The sequence below is a fragment of the Lotus japonicus genome, chromosome 2 (assembly GCF_012489685.1).
Source record: "Lotus japonicus ecotype B-129 chromosome 2, LjGifu_v1.2".
In the NCBI taxonomy this organism is placed as follows: Eukaryota; Viridiplantae; Streptophyta; class Magnoliopsida; order Fabales; family Fabaceae; genus Lotus; species Lotus japonicus.
Window position 1 is genome coordinate 14,862,049 of NC_080042.1, and position 15,758 is coordinate 14,877,806.

Consider the following 15,758-nt stretch of genomic DNA (forward strand, 5'->3'; position numbering starts at 1 on the left):
TCGAACTTTTTCTTCGATCTAAATCAATTCCTAGGTATTCTTAGGCGATATCTAGGCCAGGGAAACTCTCAGAAAAACTATCGGGTCGAAAACTGTCGCAGGGGTATTTTGGTCAATATTTTTAGCTCGGAAACTCAAAATCAGAATTTCGAAAAACAAATTGGATGAGCGTGATCCTAACGACATTTATAACAACTAATCCTACTGACGCTAAGCTCAGATGAGGGTTTTTGATTCAAAAAGCGGAACCTCAGCATAAAAATGGGTTTTTGAGCAGAATTGAAACTCGGCGGCCTTTCGGCGAGATTCGGCAAAATGAGCATGCTCAGGGCCACGTAGGGAATAAGTTTAGACACTAAAATCAAGTTATTTGGACAGTTTTACAAAAAGCTCAAAACTTTGAGCACAGAAAAACATAGAGAAAAGCGACAGAATTTACGATCAGAGGTAATGAAAAGCATCAGTACCTCGAGGCCTACGCGTAGCAACGAACAGAACGAGGATCGGTCAAGAATTTGCAAAATCACTTTTCTCCTCCTCCTCCCCTTGAATCCTCGGCCGTGTGTGTGTTGTGATATTTTTTTGTTTCTTTTTTTTTCATTTTTCAAAGTATATATAGGAAATTGAAAACGTGAGAAAATGATTATTTCACGATTCCGATTTTTCCTACTGATTCCAACGTATTTTAGACACGATATTCTTCCCGCTGAATCTTCTAATTCTTCAAAGAAATATCAGTATGATTTTTTGTTTTCGAGGCTTGTTTTTATTGTTTACCGGCTTAAAATGCACTTTATGGTCTTGACCTCGGATGCAGAAACTTCCTTCAGAAGAAAGATTTGGAACGTCGATTAGAGTGGGCGTACGCGGATGAAATCTTTATTTGAAGCTCCGAACAGAAAAAGTCTTCATCGTCCGTTGATTTTAGGTTTCTTGAACTATCAGTGATTTAGTTTCGGCAAACTTCCGAGAATTAGAATCGGACGTTCGTACATACCAGGGTTTCGTATTGAAACGCTTAACATGGAAGGATTAAGAGAAGTTCTAACATTTCTCTGAAGATTTTTGGAATTAGTTTCCATCGTGTCTTTAAGTGTAAATTAGTCGTTTACTAACGTTTTCTTCTTCATAATACTAATCCAAACATTAAACGATAGTCAAGTTCCTCTCACGCTTACCCAGAATCCTATTCGTGAGCTGGAAATTATTTATTTATTTAATTCTAAAATTTTGGGTCTTACAGAGGTTATCTCTTATCAGTTATTTTCAAGATGTATTTAAATTCAAGTTTGTGGTTCAATAAAGTATTATGCTTTTGCTGCCTCATATCAGAAGTTTTAAACCGTTCAATTTTCTCTTTTGCTACTTTTCTATATATCAAAAACAACAAAAAGTTTCATGGTTCTGGGAAGGGAGAAGGGAAGGGAGATGGAGAGGATTTCTGCAAAGAGACAAAAATAGAGCAGAGTAACAAAAGAGAGAATTTAAGAGAAGAGAAGGTGTGAGGAATTGTTGAACTCAGAAGAAAAGAGAAGAAAGAAGAGGAAGAGGAAGGAAAGAAGAAAAGATTGACGTCTGTAGGTCACTATCTCAGAAGAAAAGAGAAAAATAAAAGAAGAGAAGGTTGTGTGCGTTGGAAGGAGAAGAAGAGGAAAGAAAAAGAGAGGAAGAAGGAGGAAGTTCCACGTGAGAGAGAGGAGTGATTATTCATCACTTCAGAAATTGTGGCTTTGCCACATAGCCTTCGAAGAGATAAAAGTTGGTACAAGTTGATTTAGGTAGTGTAGGATTTAACACCTAGAGTTATAAATAAATTATGAGAATGATAATTTATTATCCTAATATTATAAGAAGCTTAACAAAATTATAAAATATTAATTAAGATCACTTTGAGCCAATTTAAGTGATCAAGGAGTATAGAAATGTTTAATTTTATGCTTTAATAAATCTTTCATTAAAATTCTTCTCATTTTATCCATATTTCTCACTCAATAATGCACATCATCACCAACTAATAATAATAGTAATAATAATAATAATAATACCTTATCAATTTACTAGGAGAAAAATGAGATGTTACATAAGATGTCTGAGCGCCAGTGCCGGAGCCAGTGCTAGAGCCCGTACTAGTTGAGGAGGAGAGCGAGGAGGAAGACCCTGAGGAGGAAGTCAGGGAATGAAGCTGATTGGTCTGATGTTACCATGTTGCTACTGTTTAATTTGAATTCAGTCATGTATGTTTGCCATTACTGAGAGGAGTCTATGTCCTCATTGAATAATTTTATGTGTGCCTTGGAACTAAGTGGTGGTTTTTGATCATATATGTATGATATGTGTGTTTGTTTGCATTATTAATATCTCGCATCGTTAAGTTAGGAGGTCGAATACCTGAAAGTCAATGGAACTCTCGGGTAGTTTTCTATCCTAGTGGTCCCTATGGTTGATTGAGAAATAATTAAGAGAGAGAGAAAAAAAAATAGGGTCGCGTCGTTCGCTCCTAAAGTGATGGGAGATGGGCAAAGTCGTCACTTATGGAAGGGGGACGCAACACCCATTAGCTTCCCTTCTAGAATCTTAATCAAACCTGCAAATAAGGATGGAAGTAGGCCTAGCTGCTGATAGGGGCCTATAACCTAGTCTACATCAGGGCCAACCTAGGCCAGGTTAAAATATAGACAAGGTCAAGTGTAACCTCCAATTTTTCTCCACTAATTTAAAAGATTATTATTATTATTATTATTATTATTATTATTATTATTATTATTATTATTATTATTATTATTTATTTTTTTATTTTTTATTTTTTATTGTTGTTGATGTGTGTATTATCATAAAATAAGATGATTTAAAAATCAAGAGGAGTAGGAAAATATGTTTACGAGATAAATAATTATTTCCATGATCAAGGTTTTGAAAATTAAAAGTCTTATTATGAATTTGTTAGAAATTAAATTAAAGAAAAATCAAATAAAATATAATAGTTTCAAAAATGATGAAAAACTCAAATCTCATTCACACACCTTGGATAATTCATGGAATTGATTAATTAAGATTGAATCTGATGTATTAGGGGAGAATTAGTGCATGGAACTGGTCACATGGCTTCAAAAGAGAGTGACAACTCCATGAACACTTGTCTTTGTGCATGCTGTAACACCCCGATTTCGGTGGCGTCACTTTAGTAACCAAAAATAAACTTAATGCGGAAAAACGTGATATATTTTTTTTTTGATAATAACTAGGACAAGACTGAATTAAATAAAACCCAAATGCGAAAAGTAATAAAACTAATATACAATATATAAACAGCCCCCGCTGTAAGTAGCAACCTCGTCACGAGTAAACCTCTAGTGACGGATAATAGAAGAGTAGCGCCCGTAGGCAAAAGGTACAGACCAAAGTAGAGGTGAAGTGTCCGCAACACAAACCTCAAAAACGAGAATAAGTTAGCCCAATCGGCCTGAAACAAGACCTCCTAAGTCCAACCAACTCTCTGTGATTCCCGTAAAGAAACCACACCAAAAGCTATAGGTGGGAAACTACCCTGTCCCCAAAGAAACAAATGATGTTCAGAGCTAAGACTCTACTCCTACACTAATCCCATCTCGAGGAGCTCACCCCAGCACTAAAACCTACATGCTAGCATGATCGTCGTCCGAATCTAAATCCAGAACGACCAAGTCTATGTACACCATCCGTCCTCCTCTCGCCACCGCGATGCGCTCCTGTTCCAGCATCCCAACCCTAGTTCCCCCCGAAGGGTGAACCGTCGTGAACCAGCCCGCCAAAAACATCTGACAATGGGCGTTGTCCGCCAAAACACACACAGAAGACGCGAGGGTCAACTCCAAAGAACTATGTAAATATTAAACCCAATAGGTACAGATAAGAAATAGCCGCTTAGGCTTATAACTAGGGGTAACATCCTAGGGTTGCATATTTCACAATAACATAAACGACAATAAAACACTTAACATGTTCCAAGTAAGATTATCAAATATCAATCACACTCAACAACTAAGTCAGTATGCATGTTGCATGACATGATATGACGGTTAACCCAGTTAACCACATGCATTCCGGAAACGGATGGACATCAAACGGATCAGCCCTAACACCAGCCACGGTGGAGCCATTTCGGCCCGCGTGCCTCTTACTCCAACAACCACACGTAGTCAGATCAGCAGTAAACCCGTAGGTCTGCCATTTCGGTCTGCTACAAGAGACGTCTACAAACGCTCTTACACGGCATTCCGGGTCTTATGACCATTTTGGAAACCGACGAGGTCCAGAGTACGTCCTGTGTTAATACCTCATTAATGTTGCATGAATGCAGGATGATTAGTCAAACAACGTCTCCGATCTCACTCGACACGTCGCCACGTGTTCTAGGTAAATTAAAGTCTCTAAAAGCTTACCCTAAGGTAAAGTCGATTCTGCGACAAAAGACACTTCTTCACAACAACACATAACCCACGATGATCTCCAAATCATCCGACTCATCTCAATCCGATGGTCACAACTGCTCAACGAGCACAGAGTATCACACTCTCGGAAACTAACGGTTTCCCGGACTTATCCCCAGGATAGCCCAACAACACATAGCTGCTCCAACAGCACAAGAGCATCAACATACTCAACACAGCTGCTCCAACAGCACAAGAACATCGACATACTCAACACTTCTCAACTTCCTCAACGATTGGATCCGACGACACTTCTCGTTTTCCAAAAACTAAGATTTGCATCCGAAGCTTCCTTTCGAGTTTATTATCTTTATTTGAAGATTTAGAGGTTGTTTAATGTCTTATGAGTTTTCTTTACAAAATAGTATCCTTTTAGTCTTATCGCAAATCCTATCAGTTCTCGGGATCTCCTAATCCCCAAATGATACCAGAGAATGTCTCGATCCATGAAACACCACAACAAGGTCCGAATCTCATTCGTCCTATCAAACTTTCTCAAAACTCTCAAAATAAAATCGGCATGACCTGCCCGCTATTCTCACTATTCAGAAACTCAGATTTCATTGCAAGAGCATAAATAACTCAGCACAATCAATCAACATGTCATATATCAACATATTAAGCAATAACCACATAGCACTTAGCATATAAGGCATGCACCACACATCCTAAATTACCCAATTAGCACTTAGCATGAAATTCAATCTCAAAAGCATTCAGTAGATGAATCATCTACATTGTCAGCCGAAGCCTCAGAAAACGTTTTTCCAATCAAACACAAACAAGTGCATAAACAGTAAACAATGTCGAAAGCATCGACCCTAAGCATTATCTAGAGATTCAGTGAGAAGCCCTCACCTGTAGATTCTCCAGGATGATCTCCTAACACTTGTTCACAATCAAAGGCTTGCTCCTCTGGGAATTCCTTAAAATCACCTTTAGAGCAAAACCACAGAAATACTATCAGAATCTATCGGAAACTCAGCAAACAATAGACACTAGGGTTACTCGAAGTAGTACATACTCCGAGGTACGATAATCTAGCGCGAAAGGACAAGTTTTCGAAAAAGGAATTTTCCTCCTCCTCCCCTATAGGGCTCGGCCACTTTTCACAATTGTGGGATTCGATTTTTCTTCGATCAAACTTGGTTCCTATGCTATCATTAGCCGTAACTAAGGGTATTCTGAACTCGGAAAAATTATCGGATCAAAAACTGTCGCAGGGGTATTTTGGTCATGATTTTTAACTTAGAATTTCAAAACTGAAATCCCAAAAACCAAATTTGACAGGGACGTCACCAACGACGTTTATGACAACTAATCCTACTAGCACTAAGCTAAGGCGATAGTTTTCAGCCTAAAGGTTGAAGCTTTACTCCAAAAATGGGTATTTAAGGCTAAAATTGATTCCGGCGGAATTCCGGCGACATAACGGAAAATCTAATCCGGCAGAAGTGATCTTGGGCATGCAAGGAAGAGGTTTAGAATCAGAAATGAAATATTCAGGATAGTTTTGCAAAAACCTCAAAACTATCAGCTCAGAAAAGTCTATAGAAAAGCTATGGAAAAAGCGATCAGAGGTAAGGATTAGCGACTATACCTCGAAACCTTGAAGCAGCAACTGATTAATCAACGATCAAGCAAGAAATGAAGAAAATCTCTTCTCTGTTAAGTTCAAACGTGTTACAACGTGTTTCAATCTTATTTTGATCCTAACAATTTTTATAAATACTTCTCTCTACTAAAATCTAATTCCAGATGTTAATGACATTTTTCAGGAAATATATATTATAAGGTCACATGCTTCAACGAATATGTCTAAGCCTTATAAGGAAAAAGAAGTTTACGCAAGATATGACCGCATCGTCCAGTAAACGAGGAAGACACTTATTCTGTATCGTCTCATGCCACGTCATACCTCAAAATTTCAGAAGAAGCCTTTGAGCGGGAAAGTCAAAATTGTATCTCAACTATTTGTCTCATGCTTTAGTCAGAAGGAAACTAATCCGGTCACGCGCAAACTGATTTACCTTTGAAGAGAGAAGTCTCGGTGACCAATGAAAAGGAAAAAGGACAACACGTCAACATCACATTTCCAAAATGTCTCTCTTCTGCAAAGTAGCTCAAAGCTATCGCCACCTACTAGCTGACAAAGTACACCTTTTTGGCTAAAGGATAGCTTTGAACAGCAGCATGCATTTAATGAAGCTACCAACCGGAGATTTGAATCAACGGTTAGATGACACTCACAACGGCTACAAACAACGGCCAGATTTTGTGTCTCAACGGCTACACAACGAGCAAGATCATATATAAAGGACATATCTGAAGATTGAAGATAGTAGAAGAGAAAAATTTATTGCAAGAAAAGAAAGAACTCAGAGCAATTACTCCAAACATTCTTCAAAGCATTAAAAGCTCACAGCAGATTTCCTAAGAGTCAAATCCGATCTCATACCTCTGCTAAATCAAGAGAGAATATCAAACCTTAAAAGAGTCAAATCTCTTCTCTTACTTCTCTCTTAGATTCTGAACTCTTGTGTGTTCCAACGTCCTTTCAGAACCCAAAACACTTGAGAGTTCCAGTGCCATAAATTGTCTACACTAACTCTTTTAAGAAGAGATTTCTTGTAGAGCCAAACAATCTTGTTGATTGTAGGAGGAGTCCTGTACAATACTTGGAGAAGTCCGTGATAATACTAGGAGGAGTCCTGCACAATACTTGGAGAAGTCCGTGATAATACTTGGAGAAGTCCTGTACAATACTTGTATTGGAGAAGTCCTTGATACTTGCTAGTGAAAATCTTGGTGGTGGCTAAGTACTGGACATAGCCCAATCGTTTAGGGTGAACCAGTATAAATTCCTGTGTGCTGATCGTTCTGCTTTATTTACTTACTTCCGCTGCACTAAACAGTTTTTGAAAAGTCACCAGAACAGTTTTCTTAAGAACTTATATTCTTTTCATAAACTAAAGTTTTAACAAGTAATTTTTAAGAACACAATTCAAACCCCCCCTTTCTTGTGTTACTTATTTACATATCATTCTCCTCCTCCTCCTCCAAAGCTCGCGGCCTCCTTGAGAGAAATGGGTAGTTTTTGTGTTTTTTTCTCATTTCTTGGCTATATATAGAGGTTGGCAAAACGCGGTAAAATGAAAGTTTCGCGAATCTGATTTTTCCGGCGTCATTCTCCGTGAATTCTAAGATATGTTTTGGCGAAAGAATTCCAAAACTGAAATGAGGTCTCCTTGTATTTTTGGCAACTAATGCATAGTCGGTATAAAACTATTTTACCCGATAAGTTACTTTTTGCATCGGATGTCGGAATGGAAAACTTCCTTCTGAAGAAAGATTGAAATCATCAAGAGAAATGGGTGTACGCGTGTAGAATATTCATTTGAAGCTCTGAATAGAAAAAGCCTTCATTGTCGGTTGATTCTAGGGTTTTTGAAATACCAGGGTTTCAGTTTCGGCAAACTTCCGATGATTGGAATCGGACGTTCGTAGATCCTAGAGTTTCGCCTCGAAACGATTGTGATATAGGGAAAAAGAGAAGTTCTAACATTTCTCTGAAGATTTTTGGAATTAACTTCCGTCGTGCCTAAAAGTGAAAACTAGCTATATACTAGGGTTTCTGACCTAGGTTTAAGCGTATAACGATCGTGCTATAACTTTTATCGACTCTGGTACAATCCTTAGACTTTTCCTGAACTTTCTCCTTCATAAATTTATTTCATTTGATAACTCTAGTTCAGGTTTCCCTTCACGATACATCACCCTAATCGTGAATAGGATTTTATTCACTTAGCATAAGCTTAAAAACTTGGGTCTTACACATGCATCTTCTAGGCCATTTGTCCTTCAATCCTTTCACCTCTTGGCTTATAAATTCGAACATTCAGAAGCCTGATGATCAAGCCTCAACCCAGACCTGACCTGAGCCTCAGAGCTTTTGAGAGAAGCTCCCATTTCTCTCTCAAAGTTCTTAACTTAGCCTTTCACTCCTCTTCTTTAATCTTCATGAAAATCACTTAAAATCTTCCCAAAAACCATTCAAACATGTCCCTGGTACATTATGAGTGAATCTGAAAGTTTTTACGAAGTTTTGGGTACGTTTACACCATTTCTGGGTTGAATTTCATCGTCCTCGCCGTGGCTATGAATTTCCCAGGGAACCCGCCGGAAAATCAACACAATTAAACACGTTTTCTCTCTCATTTTTTAACCAATCTTGATTATATACGACCACCACTGTACTTCTGGAAATGAGGCGAACAACTAACCCTCCCTGGTTTATCTCCGGTAAGAGACGCCGCCGTGACCGCCGCCGCAATTCGTCTTCCCCGGCGAGCAACTCACCGGAATTCTCAGAATATTTTCCAGAACTGCGTTTTTAAGGTAAAAGCTTCCAAAATTCATTCCTAAGCTTATATTAATGGTTTAATACATGAAAAACATAATTTTAAGGAGTGAGTACATGATTTTCGAACTAAACTTAAACACACCATGCTTGGTTGTTTTAGCCAATTCTAACTCCTTATAACGTGTCTGGGTGTTTTTGTGCCATTCAATTGGTACCTGGATGATGATGAAACTATTCAAAAACAGAAGAATGAGCTAGAAGTGAGGGAGCAAAGTTTTGCCTCGGCCATCATGGCTTCTACTACCTTCTAGGCAGGGGCGGACCCACGTTGACATGAGGGGGTTCAACTGAACCCCCTGAAAAAAAAAATTCCTACTTACCCCTCTAGAGTGATTTTTTTTTGAACTCCCTGAAATTTGAAAATTGCACCCAGGTCCCAGTCAAGGAGTCAACACTCAGTCACTCATTCCTCACTCCTCTCTCTCTCTCTTCCTCACGCACTCACTCCTCTCTCTCTCTCTTCCTCACGCACTCACTCTCTCATCTCACGGTCTCAACTCTCCTTCACTCATGAATCACGGCAGCCACAGCCCACGCCCACCAACGCCACCAGTCCACCACCACCGCCCACCGGCAGCCGCCCAACGCACCACCACTCTCTCTCTCTGCTGCTGTTGAAGACTTGAAGCTTGAAGGTTAGTAAGAAATTGAAAACCCCAAATTGAAAAACCCCAAATTAAAAACCTAAACCCCCAAATTGAAAACCCCAAATTGAAAAACCCCAACACTTTTTATTAAATCATTGTGCTGTTGTTGAAGCAATCTGAAAGTTAGCATAAGCTTGTGTGGGTACTATGCTCTTGAATTGTATTTGTAGCCTTGTTGTTATTCTGGCTGGAGAAAGATTGAGGATTGCAGTCTGCAGAGGAAGGGTGCGTTTTTTTTGGGCCATTATTGCAGTGCCTATGCTATGACAGTTTTCATGTGGGTGGCTTTTGAAGGGTCTTGCACTCTTTGTACCTATTTTTGTTTTCTTATTTGAAGAAGTAGGCAGAGAGCAGAGGTGTTGGCACGCAACTTTCCATATTTTACAAGTAAATGCTAAAAGTAATAGGTGCCTCTTTCTTCTTTCTTTAAGATTGAATGCATTTTGTGTGCATGAGATGTTGCATTGCTATTTGCTATACTGGGGAATTAAGGAGTTTATTGTGGCAGTGTGGCACCCCTTGTGCTCATTTGAAAATTTTGAACCCCCTGACCCCGGGTCCTGGATCCGCCACTGCTTCTAGGTGAGATAGCTCTCTCTCCATGGTCTGAACGTGTCAGGGTGTGTTCCAGGGCATATCTGAAATTGTTTTGGGACAGGGGGGAGCTAAATTGTTTGGTTGGAGGAGAGGGGAGGGGACGGGAGGGATTTTTAAAGTCTAATTTTTTTTGGTTAAAACTTTAGGAGAGGAGGGGAGGGAAATGGAGGGGAGCAAAATCCCTCCAACCTCAATTTTTTGTTTCCTCCAAAAGTGGGGGAATTTGGAGGGGAAATAAATTTCGGACAAAAATAACCCTATACAAATCTAAAAATTCCAATTCTTAGTCATAGTGTTTCACGGTGTATTTCCTTCCTTCCTTCTTCATTTCACGTGTGTTTCATACCAATTGCTATGTCCGTCTCTGGTCTCTCTCCGCCACCGCTGATGCCCCTCTCCCCGGTCTCTCCCTCCGCCGCCGCCTCCTTGTCAGCGGCGCCAGCCCCTGCATCCGCGACCCAAGTATGTTTTAGCAGAACCTTCTACAATTTTCGTTTCATTTGGTTGTTCCCTTGGCTCATTTTTTTTCTGCTGTGAAAGTAGTAATTGAGTGAGAACCCAGACCTCTTGCTAACAATGAAAAATGGAGTGATATAGATGGTATAAACAATTTGTTTAGAACAATGGCAATACAGTAGAATTTAGCTTCTATAGATGGTATAAACAATCTGTTTAGAAACAATCTTGTACCATAGTAGTCAATCCCGGATAGCGGCGCGTAGCGGCCGGCCCCAAAAGTGGGATAGCGTGATAGCGCATAGCGGGATGGCCGCTATTCTGAATTTTTTTTATGTAATTTTATATCAGTAATAGTTTAATACTATATACATATAAATAGCAAACAATGTCAAATATTGCCTAAAATTCATAACATTCATAATAGAAATAAAAATCATAAGTCTTGAACAATAACACACAACTAATAACTTCTCAAAAGCAAGGTAAAGAAGTCGAATTTGCAAATCTGAATGAAGAATGAAGCTTAATTCTTTCAATTTTGACCTATAATGGCCCTGAGAAGTCCTAACATGCCCATAAAAAGGTTCCCCAACGATTTAAAACGAATGGGCTTGAGTCATTTTCTCCTTCGTTCATATAGCGCCGCTATTTCCCGCTATTGGCCGCGATCTGCCGCTATTATGGCCGCTATTCGCGCCGCTATGACCGCTATTGTGAAGTTGGCCGCTATTTCATCTCAATAGCGGCAGGGAGCCGCTCCGCTCCGCTACGCCGCTATAGCGCCGCTATTTGCCGCTATTGACTACTATGTCTTGTACTAGTTTGTTGGAGTTTCCAAGTATTTGCTGCACCCCATCTGTTTGTGATATTGCCATTGTGGAATCTATAACATGACACAAGATGAAGCCCATATAGATTTAAATAAGCTTTGGTTTTGTTTTGAGCCTTACTATATTAAGTTGTGCCTTGCATTTAGAAGGTGTTTCACAAGGTTGATCTTTGTCCCTTATATTTTCCTTTTGGCCATTTAGCTATTTACCTAGGAGGGATTGCGGCTGTTATGTTAAGTGAATCTCCTTGCATTCTGTTTTAGCTATAACATGATTCTTTTTGCTGGTTAAGTGGTTCTATTTTGTCCCTTATATCTCTTCTTTTGTATTTGTACCCCTTTTAATTTGATGGGCTTGGTTAAGATGAAGATATCAAGATTGATTCTCTCCATCATGCATTACAGTGGTGAATAAGAAAACAGTGATTATATTGTTTGGGTCAACATGTCAATGTTTATTCATGCTCTTAATGTTTATTTTGTTTTATAAATCTTATGTTGTTAATTTTTTTCATGTTATGTTGTGAATGTTATACCTGACTCCCTCTTTCTTTTGTCGGATTACATAAATCAGATTATAAAAAAAATTTACTGTGTTAGATGGATGCTGAAGATTCGAATCTAACTACATGGTACGATTTAAGTCGAAGAAGAGTCGTAGCTCAGTTGATATGCAATGTTGCTTTTTACCTTGTCCTGCAGAGGTCTCGTAAGAGAAAAATTAGTTACAGTATGAGCTCCGAGAGAGAAAGAGTGCGGGAAGAAATAATGGGTAGAATCAGTAGTAGTGAAACCAGTAGACATATATTAAGAATGGGTCCTCAAGGCCTTTTAATGTTATGTGGTATGTTAGAAAGATAGGGGGCTTACTACCCACAAGATGGTCAAGTGTAGAAGAACAAGTTGCCAAAACCATTTACATATTAACACACAGTGCTAAAAATCGTGAAGTAAATTTTTGGTTTCGTCGATCTGGTGAGACGATTAGTCGTCATCTCCATCATGTGTTGAGAGCCTTCCTCCAATTGGAAGCAAAGTTTATTGTGCAACCTGATGGTTCAACAGTTCCTCTAGAAATTTTAAGGTAAAATTCATTTTGAATTACTATTGCGTAAAAAATATGAACAATAAACTTGATTATATTAATATAAATATATTGTGTTAGGATTGTGTTGGTGCCATAGACGGTACACACATACGTGTCAAAGTATCTCCTAAAGATGTTCCCCGAAATCATGGTAGAAAAGATTACCCAACCCAAAATGTGTTAGCAGCATGCACATTTGATTTAAGGTTCACCTATTTGCTCCCTGGTTGGGAAGGGACAACCTCTGACTCAAGAATTATAAAGAACGCATTAAGACGAGAAGATGGGCTTAAAATCCCTCAAGGTAATGAGTAATTTAGGCAATACTTGATTTTAAAACTATCTCATTGATTACTCAACTTGATTATAGGAAAGTATTACCTTGTTGATGCTGGCTTCATGTTGACAAGTGGACTTATTACACCTTATAGAGGAGTTCACTATCACTTGAAAGAATATTCAGCAACAAATTCACCGCAAAATCATAGAGAATTGTTTAATCTTCGACATTCATCATTGCGCAATGCGATTGAAAGAGCCTTTGGTGTATTGAAAAAAAGATTTGAGATTTATCTAGCTCAACAGAGCCTACTTATGGCATTAGAGCTCAAAAGAAATTCATCATTGCATGTTGCATCCTTCATAATTTCTTAATGACCATAGATCCAGATGAAGACCTTATAGCTGAAGTAGATTCCGAACTTGCTAATCAAAACGTTTCTCATGACAATAATCAAGCTACAAGAAGTGATAGTGAGGAGACTGCTCATGGAGAGCTTATAAGTGACACTTTAGCCAATCAAATGTGGATAGATTATCAAAATGATATTTTGAGCTAAATAATGTGTAATCATATTTGTGTTACTTTCTTTATTTTACCTTGATGTATGTTGAACTTGTAGTTGAATCTGGTTGAATTTATTGTAATGCTGATTTTCGTCAAATGGGACATGTTTTATTGATTATTATTATTTTGTAATCATCTCATTTTATTAATTGTGTTATGCTATAATTGATGAATATCACAGTATGGCGCCCAAAAAGCAATGAACAACTAGTAATGGTAATAACATGAATTGGACAAGAGCCATGGATGATGCTCTTATCAATGCTTTCATGCACGAGTATAAAGCCGGAAACAAAGTTAATGGCCAGTTCTTACCCAAAGCACTTGACAACATCACGAGTGAGATGAGTGTATTGTTTGCGATGAAAATTGACAAGAGTAAGATCAAAATCCGCTGGAAAACATTGAAAAAAAAAAGTTTTCTGACGTTTATGATATTTTTAAGAATGGTATGAGTGGGTTTGCTTGGAACATGCATGCAATTTTATTTTCTAATATGTCATTATTGAATTTTTGGCTAACTTTTGTGAAATTTTTGCTTTTATTAGTCAAAACCAAAAGCAGCAAATTGTAGAAGGACCCCATTTCCATACTATGAGGAGATGGTGACACTTTATGGGAGTGATCGAGCTACTAGAGAGGAAGCTGAAACGACATCAGAGATGAGAAAGCGAGTTAATTCAACCACTGAATCTGATTTTTTTGATTCCATTGATGATATTGATGATGGTATACTTCGGAATGAGGTGAGATTAGAGGACTTTGATGATAATAATGTTAATAATGATGCTTCTCCTGAAATTCAATCTCAAGATCCTTCACCAACACAAAGTACTAACAACAAAAGGAAGAAATCAAAAGTGGCTAACAACAAAGGGAATGATGATGACATACTTGAAATTAAAGGAGCAATGCAAGAGGTTGCAGCATCACTAAGAGAAGTAAATGTTATAATGAAAGAGCGTCACATCCCTCCAATTTCTGGGGAAGAAGCTTGGAAGTTAATCAAGGAATGCGGATGCAATGAAAATTTATGGCCTATGATTTTTTGCAAATTAATGAAAGATGTTGACGGACTTAAAACAGTTCTTGAATGTCCGGTTGAAGCACGCAAGGATGTGATCATGTATATGGTGTTTGGCTCCTCAAATCCACCTACTAATTGATGCTCTTGATTGGATACTTGACCATTTTTAATTCTCTACACTTGAGCTTTTTTTAGCTCTTTATGATATAGTTTATGGAGTTTGAGATTTGAGTTTAATTAGTTATTTGTGGTATTTTGCTATGTAGCTCTTATGGTTTGAGACTTGAGTTTATGGAGTTTAAGACTTGAGTTTAATTAGCCATTTTCAATTTCTTTACTTGCACATTTCTTTACTTGCAAAGGGTTGTCCACATGAATAATTTTACATGTCTCTTCTTTTTTAAATTGGACTACTGGTCAATTTATTTAGGTGGGGTGAACTGTGATAATTTGCTCGGGGCATTTAGTACATAGTGAAATTCAAGTTCTCTGTCAATAGCAACATGACATTGACAATCACTATATCTTTCGTTTTTTTTCTTTTTCTATCTTATACAATCTTTAGTCATTCAATTATAGCATTAAGATATCGCTTGTAAATATTAGTATATAGCGGCTTTCGTTGTGTTGCCCATCCATATCAATCTGTCAAAGGTTTGCATTATTGTAGACTTTCATACTGCACTCCATGATCTTTGTTTCCCCATTGTAACCATTATTTCCAGATGCCTCTATTAATATTTATATGCGTAATCTTTTGGAAAATGTATCTTCAAATGTACATCTTGAAATGTACCTTATTTGTTGCAAAATTTATTGGTTAGGGTGTGGTGAAGGCTTAAAATTATGTAGAATAATTTTTGATGAGGGTTAATGGTCAAATTGGTCCCTGTGTTTGTAGTGAATTTTGATTTTAGTCTCTCTCCGGAAAAAACTTGCTGATATCTCCCTGCAGTTGCAATCATTTTGGTCTTAGTCCTCACCGGAGGGCGGAGCTCTGGCGAGCATGCCTAGTGACAGGCTAGAGCTGACGTGGTATTATCCACGTCATTTTTAAATAAATTTTAATTTTCAAATATATAATTAATAAATAAATTAATTTAAAATTATTAAATAAAAACCAAAAAACCTTAATCACTCAACTAAATCACTGAGAAATTGTCCAAAAATTCATGGAACCTCCTCCCCTAATCCTCACCCAAGGTAATCTGCATCTTCACCATATCAAACCCAGAAATCAACCCACACAGCCACTTTTGCACCATTTTTCCAGGCAACATCAACACAACCCAAACCCAGCACCCTCATATCCCTCTTCCCTCGCCTTCAACTTCAGCCACCACCAAACCACAAAAACCTCAACGCAGCTCCAACCC

At 38.1% G+C, this 15,758-nt stretch overlaps 1 protein-coding gene across 3 annotated transcripts; it reads left to right on the plus strand.

The window, feature by feature from the left end:
- Positions 1-9,249: 9,249 nt before the first annotated feature.
- Positions 9,250-14,735, plus strand: LOC130737653 (uncharacterized). Of its 3 annotated transcripts, XM_057589471.1 has the most exons (4): positions 9,270-9,524; positions 11,996-12,505; positions 12,587-12,812; positions 13,904-14,735. In XM_057589471.1, exons 3-4 carry the CDS (start codon positions 12,792-12,794, stop codon positions 14,519-14,521), a joined length of 639 nt encoding a protein of 212 aa, XP_057445454.1. In that variant the 5' UTR covers positions 9,270-9,524; positions 11,996-12,505; positions 12,587-12,791; the 3' UTR covers positions 14,522-14,735. The 3 variants fall into 3 exon arrangements, with proteins under 3 accessions (XP_057445452.1, XP_057445454.1, XP_057445453.1); XM_057589469.1 differs by lacking the exons at positions 11,996-12,505; positions 12,587-12,812 and adding an exon at positions 13,537-13,804 and having other exon boundaries at positions 9,250-9,524; XM_057589470.1 differs by lacking the exons at positions 9,270-9,524; positions 11,996-12,505; positions 12,587-12,812 and adding an exon at positions 10,260-10,595.
- The last annotated feature ends 1,023 nt before the right edge of the window (positions 14,736-15,758 follow it).

Coding starts and splice junctions, on each gene's coding strand:
- LOC130737653 (XM_057589469.1), top strand. CDS start 13,580: ATGAATTGGACAAGAGCCATGGATGATGCTCTTATCAATGCTTTCATG. Junction 13,805..13,903: donor TTATGATATTTTTAAGAATG/GTATGAGTGGGT, acceptor TGCTTTTATTAG/TCAAAACCAAAAGCAGCAAA.